The 11,480-nt window shown below is 42.5% G+C and overlaps 1 protein-coding gene across 1 annotated transcript in view; it reads left to right on the forward strand.

Annotated features, from left to right (window-relative positions):
• slco3a1a (solute carrier organic anion transporter family member 3A1a) overlaps positions 1-6,938 on the forward strand; it is a 36,376-nt gene extending 29,438 nt beyond the window's left edge. The window contains exons 3-10 of the mRNA XM_035156919.2: positions 834-932; positions 1,023-1,286; positions 1,745-1,909; positions 2,012-2,210; positions 3,171-3,339; positions 3,601-3,773; positions 3,909-3,973; positions 5,259-6,938. Of these exons, the coding sequence (XP_035012810.1) occupies positions 834-932; positions 1,023-1,286; positions 1,745-1,909; positions 2,012-2,210; positions 3,171-3,339; positions 3,601-3,773; positions 3,909-3,973; positions 5,259-5,611 (1,487 nt within the window). The 3' untranslated portion in view covers positions 5,612-6,938. The remainder of the gene's footprint in view (positions 1-833; positions 933-1,022; positions 1,287-1,744; positions 1,910-2,011; positions 2,211-3,170; positions 3,340-3,600; positions 3,774-3,908; positions 3,974-5,258) is intronic.
• The last annotated feature ends 4,542 nt before the right edge of the window (positions 6,939-11,480 follow it).

The following is an 11,480-nucleotide window of genomic DNA, read 5'->3' on the forward strand; positions in this document are numbered from 1 at the left end:
GAAAAGCCACATAAAAGCAAACAAGACTTGCAAGGTAGAGACGCACATTAAACCTAAAACATCACAGGGTCTTTCCTTGATGTTGATCGGGTGTAAAATTGCTTTCATGATAAAATGACATTTGTCTTTCTCTCACCTTTTTAAAACAATGAACACAACAAAACCATACCCTTTTAAGTGCACAGTCCCACATAAACAAAGAAAATATCTCGGGTCAAAGTTCACCAATGTCTAACTCCATGTGATTTGCAGTGCCACAGGAAGCAAATGTTTTATTTGCCAAACTTTGCCTCTGAAACATGACCGTGCCTTCAGGGTCACGGGGGGGACTAGAGCTAATCCTAGCTGACATTAGGCGATGCGGGGTACGACCTGGACAGGTTGCCAGTGTATCACAGCCCTGACGTATGAGACAAACAACCAATCACACTCACGTTCACACCCACAGTCAAGTTTCCAATTAACCTCACCACAATCTGTCTTTGGACTGTGAGAGGAAGCCGGAGTACAAGGAGAGACTCGGGGAGAACATGCAAACTCCATAGAGAAAACCTAATGTGACACTACTTCTTGTATTTCCCAGAGGAACATTTCAATTCTGTTTGTCCATTGTTTTGATCGCACATGGTACAAATTATCCCTCATCTAAAAGGCATTCACATTATTATACAGAGCATCTAATGATTTTTGTTGGTGACGTTCCACTGACAATGTTCCCTTGTGTTTTAACAAAGCCGTCCTACTTGTTTTTGTCACCATACACATATTCTTTAAAGTCCCACATGAGTGAGAGCAAACATTGAAGTTGTTATTTGTTTGTAATGTCTGTGCAGGAATCCTCTTCTCCACGCTGGTGTTCGGTCCCGCCTGTGGCTTCATCCTCGGCTCCCTCTGCACTAAGTACTATGTGGATGCCATCTTCATTGACACCGGTGAGTTTTTATTATTATTATCTCAGGCATTGTATCCTTGTGTTGCCCTGTGCGTGCGCTCCACTGACTCCTGCTGTGCCTCTCCACCAGAAAAGCTGGGCATCACTCCAGACGACCCGCGGTGGATCGGGGCCTGGTGGGCAGGCTTCCTCCTGTGCGGTGCCTTACTCTTTTGCTCGGCTCTCTTCATGTTTGGCTTCCCTCAGTCGCTGCCGAGGGAGGAGGGGGCAGACAACGAGCAGGTTATGCTTCCTCCCTCTCTGAATGCAGACTATGAGACTCCAAAGCCCAGCAACGGGGTCGTATGCAACCAAGAGCCGGCGAACAGCCCCACCTGCTGTCAGCAACTCAGGGGTGAGCGTGCATTGCACTACAGTGTTTTCAGTGTTGGGTTATATTATTATTGTGTAGTATATTATACTTCTGTAGTAAATAAGCAGGTGATAATTTAAAAAAGCCATTATATTTTATTGACTTGTAGAAGGTTTTCTGTGTAAAACTAATTACGACTTTTAAAAAGCAGAATAAGGACTAAAGCAAAGTACCTCACTAGTACTTAGTTGCAGTTTGTTCCACCTCTGCAGCAGCTTACATGTTTTAACTGTAGAAGAAATCAACATAATGAAAATGTGCTTTTACATACTTCATGAAACTAAAGCAGGAAATGTTTGATTCATTGAGATTTCATTGATGTATAATTTGTTATTTAATTTATTTTAAATCAAACATCGATCAAAAAAATCCCGTCTGTCCTGCTAACCCTTGTGCACTTGGATATTAATTGTGATCCTTCCTTCTTTCTGTTTGTCCAGTGATTCCCAAGGTGACCAAGCACCTCCTGTCGAACCCCGTGTTCACCTGCATCGTCCTGGCTGCGTGCATGGAGATCGCCGTAGTGGCCGGCTTCGCAGCCTTCCTGGGGAAGTACCTGGAGCAGCAGTTCAACCTCACCACCACCTCAGCAAACCAGCTGTTAGGTCTGTGTCAAGATCAAACTTGTGCACAATCTCACTGTGCATGTTAGTATTTAATTCTAACAGACAGTGTAATAAACTGGTTTTATTTTTATTTTTTTAAAGGTATGACAGCTATTCCATGTGCGTGTCTGGGGATCTTCATGGGCGGTCTGCTGGTGAAGAAGCTGAACCTGTCGGCGCTGGGAGCCATTCGCATGGCCATGTTGGTCAACCTGATATCCACCGCCTGCTACGTCTCCTTCCTCTTTCTGGGCTGCGACACGGGTCCCGTCGCTGGAGTGACGGTCCCATATGGCAACGAGTAAGAGAATAACTCAATAACCGAGTAAACTGCAGCCATGTGCATTTAAAGGCCAATACAGTAAATAGTTAAAATGACTATATCAATCAATCATGCTTAATTTGTATTGTACTTTTCATACAAATAGTGTCACATGTGTCACAAAAAATGAAATGAAATGTTGTATATATTAACATGAGATTTTTAGAAAGTACAAAGTAATAAATTAGAACAAGAATAAAATATTAGGACAGTTATATTAATTTCCTCACTACGACAGTATCGTAGCATCACACATTATGAGCCAACGCTATAAGAGGGAGGGGAAAAGGAGAGAAAGGGGTGAAAAATAATTTGTCTTTTACACAGTAATGATTTTATGACACACAACAAACCTTAGTGAATATTGTGTACAAGCACTTGTGTTGTGTGTGTGTTTGATATAAATGTCAGGCTCTTCAGTCCATATTCGATCATCAGAAGCTGTTATTGATCCATAAAGCTGTTGTCATTGCCTTTTTATTTCGGTGCAGAAAAACAAACATTTCTCTGGACCCCTATGTTTGGAGGTTTTTATTGGATCCACATAAATATATATTTTTTTTTACCCTGCAGGTTCGATCTGCATCAGCTCAGAGTTTCTTCTTTAGCTCCAGTAAAAACTAAAATACTTGTCAGGTTTATTGCTGCGTTTACATCGTTGTGAGAGTAGGATTTGTCTGTCTATATGGGGACCATGTGGAAATAGAGACTTCAGGATTTTACTGGTTTTCAATCAGCCTGACCCCCCCCTGCTCCCGAGCAGGTGCAACGACAGTGCAGTTTCCATGGAGATGTTAAAAGTACACCGGAGACCCGTGGTATTACCGATAAAGGGTCACGAGTGGTTCTTTGATTCTGTCGGTGTCTTTCACAGACCTCGTTGGCTCTTTCAGTGCAAAAGCACACTCAGTTTTTTTTTTTTTTCCTGTCTCCGTTCAGAACGCTGCGGGTGGGCGAGAAACCAGAGGCTCCGTGCATCAGTCACTGCAACTGCTTCACCTCCTCCATCAGCCCCGTGTGCGGCTCCAACGGGGTCACGTATCTGTCCTCCTGCTTCGCCGGCTGCACCCGACGAGGAAACCGTCAAACAGCATCTAACGGCACTAAGGTCTTTAGTCTGCTACACGTGTGCTTTGTGATCCTCCTGTCCTCCCCAGTCAAATCACATGCACATTTCTCTCAGCTCAGCAGCGTAAAATCGCACCATTACTGAGAGTATAGTCTCACCACAGAGGTTTCATCAGTAATGTTTGTCTTTTTCTAAGGTCACATCATTTAGTTCCAGTGCGCTGACACCTGTTTTTTCTTCTTAATGTTAAAAGCAGTGCGCACCAGATATAACATGGTTTTCCTCGTAATCCATTCACAGAATCTGACGGGATGCGGCTGCATATCAACTGAAAGCGAATACGCCACGGCGGTTCCCGGGAAGTGTCCGATGCCGGGCTGCCAGGAGTCGTTTCTCATCTTCCTGTGTGTGATCTGTGCCTGCAGCCTGGTCGGAGCCATGGCCCAGACGCCCTCCGTCATCATCCTAATCAGGTAGTGGATTGTGGATATGAACGTACAGGAGGGCCCCGCTTGTGTAGGAATATGTGAAAACGATTGAACAATGACAGAATCCAATTTGAAGATGAAAACATCTCAATCTCTGTTTTCTATCTGCTTCTCCTTAAGGACCGTGAGCCCTGAGCTGAAATCATACGCACTCGGAGTGTTGTTTCTTTTGCTGCGACTCCTCGGTAAGAAAACTGCCTGTGTGCGTGTGTGCTGTGTGTGTGTGTGTGTGTGTGTGTGGACCTCACTCACATTATCTCATCGCTCACACAAACGCATGACCCAATGAACCTCAGCTGCTTTATTGATTTTGTTTATTTCCACACAGAGAATAAATAAATAAAGTGGATTAAAACACGACATTACAGTTGATGACAGTGGAAAAACAGATGGAGGTGGGCGGAGTAATGGAACTAAGAAAATCTAAATGAGATTATGGAGACGCACGTACGCAAACTGGACATGAAAGAGACACAATGTGGTTTTATTTTGAAGCTTTTCACTGTTTGTTTTTCTTGTGTTAAGGGAAAGAACAACATATTTAAAATGTATTTAGTATTATACTCTGTTTGGTAAAGAAGAAGCCAGTTGCCAGTTATAGAGAGTGGCTCGATAGAGAACTACACTGGTCAGCAACAACATTAAAACCAGCTACTTGCTTTAATGTTGTGCCTGATCCGTAGAAAACTCTGTATGTGTCTACTTCCTGAGCCTCAGCCACCCACTGAACGGAAGGTCAGGGTTCAATTCCCAGCTCCAGGCTCCCTCCAGTCTGCAAGTCAAAGTGTCCTTGGGCAAGACTTTGAATACTAAACCTGCCCTGATGTTTGTGCCCCAGCATGAGAATGGGATGTGCGAGTGAAAGAATAAATATATTGTGAGTGTGTGAGTGTGTGAGTGAGTGAATCTGCAAAGTAAAGCCCTTTGAGTGCTAGTGAAGATTATAAAACTCTATGTAAATGCAGTCTATTGACAAAGAGCCAAGAGTTTCCAGTCTTCATGCTAAGCTAACCGCTGCCTCACAGACAAGAGACTTTTAAAATGTAACTCCTGCAAAGAAATCTAATCAACACATCTCACAAAATGTCCCTAAACTGTTCCTTCAAGAAAGATTCAATCATTACAGCTCGAAACAGGATGAAACGTTCAGGCTTTAAAATACATGTTTACTTGGAGACTTCAAAGTTCATTTACATAAGATACTTGTTATTAGAGTTAAACTGTTCAAGTCTGTTGAGCAGAGGTTTTAAATCTGAGAAGTGATGTATTGAGACAGACGTTTACTGTGTAGTAGTGACATTTATTTTATTTCAATTTAATAATTGCTCTTATTGCATTGCTGAGCCGACCTGTCCTTCTCGTCCAGCACTCGTCTTTGTGCTGTCGACCCTTTGTTCACCTACATATGACAAATAAAACATAGTCATTTTTATAGAAACTGATAGAGATCGCTGTCTCTCTGTATTCCAGGTTTCATCCCTCCTCCGCTGATCTTCGGTGCTGGGATCGACTCCACTTGCCTTTTCTGGAGCTCGGACTGCGGCGAAAGGGGCGCCTGCCTGCTGTACGACAACGTGGCTTACCGGCATCTGTACGTGAGCCTCGCCATCATCTTGAAAGGCGTTGCCTTCCTCCTCTACGCCACCACATGGTATTGCTTACGCAGGAACTACAAGAAGTACATTAAGACTCACGAGGGCTACATGACCCCGACCGAGTTTTACCCCTCACTCACGGACGGCCCTAAACCAGTTGACCGGACAAAGTTTATATATAACCTAGAGGACCACGAGCTTTGTGAAAATATGGAGTCAGTTTTATAGTTTGTGTAAAAGCAGGAAAAAAGGACAACGTGGACGTTATTTAAGGCAGTAGGAGACACGTCCTCTGTAAACTTTTGAAAGGGTCCATTTTAGTCGTTTACGTGATCAGCGAGGTGTCGTCGTGTTGCCGGTGAATTCCTGTGTTGACTTGGTGGTAGAAAACCTCTACAGTACTGTCAGGCTCAGTCCTAGTTGATTATTAGTGAGCGGGCGAGATGCTGCGACAAATATAGTTGCCATATTTTTTTAGGTCATGATCCCAGTGATCTGTGTGGAGAAAATAATTAGCCTCCTTTCAGTCAGTGCACTGTGTGTTCTGTCTGTCGCTCTCAGAAGCAAGATGTGTTTGAGATAAAACGTTTGGGTGGTTCTTTACCAGTTATTCATATTTAAAAGTTGCCAAGTGTTTACAAAGGAATAGTTGAGATCAGTTAATGCATTTTATCTTGATGCAGGAAGTTTTCTTATTATAAAAAGAGAACAGAAACACTGACGGGTTTATTATAGTGGCCTATTAGATGTTTTAACCATCAGAGAGTCAAGAGGAATAACTTCATACAATAGTGTGTCGATGTCATCATGCACTGTTCAATTTCTTGTTCTCTTGCTGGATCATGGGCACCGACACACTGGTGCAAATGTGCAATTCCTCTTTAAAATGTCCATGTTTGTTTCTCGTCTCGTGTCAGACTGCAGGTTTGTTTCATTTCCATGTTTGTTTTTTACATCTGCAGAGTTTATTCAGCCTAATATGTCTTAATAAGGGATTATTCAATTAAGAATTAAGAATGTTTATTTCCTTTTTCTTTTGACTTTTGCACCTAGTGGGAGAGCTAAGATTTAAAAAAAATCAAGAGTAATATTTTTTATGTTTTGACATTGAAAGATTAGGAGTAATATATTTTGTTTTCATTAGGCCCAGAACGTTTCATTAGACTGTGTTTGAAAGGATACATTTTATATATATATATATATATATATATAATCTAATCTTGGGATGTGTGTCTAAAGATTTTGGACAATTTATATTATGTTGCATTAGTGGGGATAAAAAGACACAGACACACACACACACAGAATCTGTGTCTTCAAGCTAGGTCGTGATATTTGAGGTAAAGGATGCTACAGGAAGCTGCGTGTGCAAACGAAGCAAACAACACTGAATATTTCCCCGGACGTCTCTTTGATGAATCTGGGCAAATACGACCTGCTCCTCTACTGATCTCTCTGCAGTTAAGGTTTTGACTTAGTCCGTTTTCTTACACTTTTTGTATGGCAACATATCATTTATTTTACTCTGGAAATAAATAATTTTTCAGAAAATGTACTGAAGTGTGAAGGTTTTTTTTTTGTTGTGTCCAGTTCTAACCTTATATTTGGTTTGGTTTTAATCTTTTTAAACAACCTTCAGGAAATGCATGAATGTATTTAAAAGTTTAAAAAACATTGAAAACAAACGGCAAATTAAATAAGACGCAAAGACTAGAAATGTTCAATGAAATAAAACATAAAACACAAACATCATTTATTAAAATGAAGCGTGATACGATAACACTCAAATCTAAGATAATACTTCTTTAGTTATACTCGTCAACACACACCATGACAATAACAAAAAAGATGACATACGCATGTAACTAAGGCAGATATTAGTAACTGTATATAATAAGAGTATTATTGATCTGAGTAAGGATTAGATGTACTGAATATAATCTTATTATCTTATTTTCCATCCAATACTCTCTCTTACCTTTTTAACCCTCACTCTAAGTATAAAAGCACCATTAAGGGACGAGTGTGAAACTGTCTCTCTCTGTTCACAGCTCATAATACAAAGGTGATCGATATAGTGCTAAGTGCTCACTCAGTAAGATGTGAGGTATTGACCTGAGAAAGACTTCCTCATTTTAGCTTTTAGTCTATTCACAAGTAGAAGGAGACATTGAGTCTTTAAGAAGCTGTTAATGGGATTCTAGACATTAAATAATTCAATGAACCCGTTCTCAACTAAATCAAGAAATTGGGCAAGAAAGATGTGCAGCACGGACTCGTTTTTCATCCTTTTGTCCACGTTTTATTATGCTTGCAGAGTTTTCACAGATCAGACTGTGGGGGGGAGACAAAACTTTAAAATGAATCCTAAATTCACAGTGTTGCTTTCTATGTACCCACATATATATATAAAATGTACATCAGATCTTGAGGAAAGCTGAAAATCTTTACTGATGTACATTTTGTAATTTGTTGAGAACAAAATGACGTAACAACGCTCAGTGGAAACCAAAATCATCAACCCACTGAGGGCTGGATTCACAACCACACCGAAAATCGAAGTAAAAAATAGAAATCACAGGCTGATCCAACTTGCGCAAACTCCATCACGGCAACTCCTAATGTGACTCAGTAATGTGTATGGCCTCCGTGTGCCTGTATGCACTCCTGTTGGATGCACCAATACATAACGTCCCATAGGTGCTCAATTGGATTTAGGTCGGGGGAACGTGATTGTGAGTCATTGGCATCAGTGCCTTCCTCATCAAGGAACCTCCTACACACTCTGGCCACATGAGGCCGGGCACTGTCCTGCACCAGGAGGAACCCGGGGCCCACTGCACCAGCGTAAGGTCTGACAATCGCTCTGAGGATTTCATCCCGGTACCTAACAGCAGTCATCGAGGTCTGTGTGACCCTCCAAGGATATGCCTCCCCAGACCATCACTGACCCACCGCCAAACTGGTCATGCTGGATGATGTTGCAGGCAGCATAATGTGACTCTTTCACACCTGTTACATGTGCTCAGTGTGAACCTGCTCTCATCTGTGAAGAGGAAAAGGCGCCAGTGGCAGACCTGCCAATTCTGGTTTCCTCTGGCGAATGCCAATCGAGCTGCACGGTGCTGGGCTGTGAGCACAGGTCCCACTAGAGGATGTTGGGCCGTCGTGGAGTCTGTTTATGACAGTTTGGTCAGGAACATGCACACCTGTAGCCTGCTGGAGGTCATTTTTTAAGACTCTGGAAGTGCTCCTCCTGTTCCTCCTCTCACAAGGGAGCAGATACCGGTCCTGCTGCTGGGTTGATGCTCTTCTACGTCCCTGTCCAGCTCTCCTCGTGTAACGGCCATTCTCCTGGTATCTCCTCCATGCTCGTGAGACTGTGCTGGGAGACACAGCAGACCTTCATGCGACCGCACGTAAGGATTTGCCATCCTGGAGGAGCTGGACTGCCATTCCACTGATTGAATGGTGCACCTCCATAATTTTAGTGAACTCACAAGAGACAGGTTTGGAAAATATTCTAAATCAAAGCAACAAAGGCTGATAGCCCTGCTTTTATTCTGTACTATATGAGCCACGATCAAGAAATGCTGGATCCTATATTTCCCATAATGCAACTCCATCTTTTATCAAGTCATCAAGGTTATTTTTCTTCCAAAGCTCCCTCCAAAAGCACAGAAGACCTGGCTCTGTCATGAGGAGAAAACCGAACTTCAGCATCAAACGTGAGATTGTGTTAATAAAAAAAAAACTGCAACTTTTTTTACCTTAAAATAGCAGCGTCAAAATGAGTTTGCTGTTTCACTGACTTGGAATAAGTTTAAAGATGCTGCTTCACCCTGAGCACCTGTTCTTTCACTATCTAACTTTGGTGAGTGGGTACGATCTCCTGCAAGAACTTATTGATAGGCACCCAGAATCAGGCCCAGGATCAGTTAAAAAGTTATTTAAAACCGTCGTTTATCTCCAATATTTAGTGACAAAACCTTCTAAATGTGAGGAAAACAGAGTTTGGTGTATTTGTTACAGCAGCAAGAAGCAACGAGCTGTGAGTCATGGCTAATATCCACAGATTAGTTGTGTTGTAGTCCAGTGAGTGGGACTGCGTCAGAGATTGACAGTTTTTCCACTACATGAAAACCACTTAATTGCTTGGAAACAGAGCCCAACAGAATGAATGACCACATGTGGTTACATGAGGCCGCTGCTGCTCAGTAAAAGTTACATAGTGTTGTTTTAAGTTTGAATGAACAGACAGAAATAATAACTGACATTTCTTTGTGGCCAGCCATCACGTCCCTGAGACATTTCAAAGGGTCGTTCCTCAGGTCTCCACAAAGAAAGGGTCGCACCTGCTCACAGCCAGTTAGTGACTCACCTGAGGCCGTGGTGGCAGCTAAAGGTCAAAGTTCAGGTGGTTTGGCTTCCTGCGTGCAAACATGTTACTTTTTAGACAGGGCACCTTGAAGACCGAGCTGAGAAGCCTCTGAATGAACCAGAACAGGGACCAACCTGCACTGAAGCTGATGTCGCTCCTGCAGTTCAAAACAGCTGAGGCTCAAATAAGTGGAGAACGCACACGAACGCAGCACGAACAACAAGATACCACTTACCCGTCTTCAAATATTATCTAATACAACAAAATACATTCTGCTGGACACGGAGGAATCTCCCATTTTCATTAAACCACATATCTCACTGGGCTAAAATAAATAATTGATCATGTTGACAATAAATAATAAATTAAGACTTTACTGAAAACGTTTGGCTCAACAACTGAAGCGGCCACTGAAACAGGAAAACAACATGATTACTCTCGTGTCTAAGCTCACATTGATGGGTATATCATGCTTTGAAAAATGAGAGCTTGTACGAGTGTGCGTGTGTCGTGTGTGTGTGTGTGTGTGTGTGTGTGTCAGGTGGTTGTAAGGTCTATTAATAGCACAATGACATTCTTCAACGAAGCAAGAGAAGCTTGTGCATGAAGGCAGCCACAGTATCAACAGCATCTGCCTCAGTTAATAAAACACTCTGATTGACAAAGAAGTCACACACGCACACATGTTACTTTTTGGGGATTTCACATAGATTTTTGTAAATCAGGAAACCCTTCTAGAGAAACATGTGAATTAGTAAATTAGAATGAAATCTAATTTATTGGGAACAGAGGAATAGACTCTGACGCTCAGACCCCAGCGGGAAGTAGAACGTCCACAGTGTGGCACCGTGCTGAAGTGTCCTCAGGCAAGATACTGAGCCGTGAGTTGCCCTGGTGGCTGTGCCGTCAGTGTGTGAGTGATGTGTGATAGAGAAAGTGCTGCACACAGATGCATCATGAATGTGTGTGTGAATATAAAACTGTACTTTTAAGCGCTTTAAGATTAGAAAGCTGCGACATAAATACAAACCATTTACCCTTTACTTCCCCCCAGACACTGGTGGGCAACGGAGCATGGAGCTGAGACGTGTTCTGATTGGATGGTTAAAGGAAGATGACCCGGTATCCAGAGTTGAGGGCGGTCACTCATACCCCCTTTCCACCAAAGTGAAATGTGCTGGGCTGGTGCAAGTACTGGTTCAGAGCTGGTTCCTTTTGCGAACCTTATGGGAACATTTTGATTCCTAGTCACGCAGAATGTAAAATGTTCCTCTCAGCCCTCAGCATCGTACGTTTAGTCCCTTAAGTCCTGTAAGGTGATAGTGTTTGTCTTATGTGCACATGATTGGAACAAGTGAATTGTATTGTGCACATACGGAAATGGAGACAACGAAGTCATGTTACTGAACTGACAACTGAATGACAGCTCCCAGGTGATTGGCTCAAGGTGAGCGTGTCAGGTTGTCATTGGATGAAAAGAGAGAATGAGCTCTTTTCCATAGCTTCCTTTCCTGGAGATTTACCTTAACCCTACCTATCAGGCCTCTTTTAACATCTTTAGTGTTGGGTATGACTTTTATATTATGACCAAGTGTTGTCTCTGAAGTGGTTGATCTGCGAGATCTTACCACCTCCACAGGAATGTTTTAGATGAGGATGCTTCATGTTTTGTTGGGAGTTGCCATCCTGTCCCCGGCATTGAGATACGGTGGATTT

Source organism: Hippoglossus stenolepis, chromosome 5, assembly GCF_022539355.2.
Source record: "Hippoglossus stenolepis isolate QCI-W04-F060 chromosome 5, HSTE1.2, whole genome shotgun sequence".
Lineage (NCBI taxonomy): Eukaryota > Metazoa > Chordata > Actinopteri > Pleuronectiformes > Pleuronectidae > Hippoglossus > Hippoglossus stenolepis.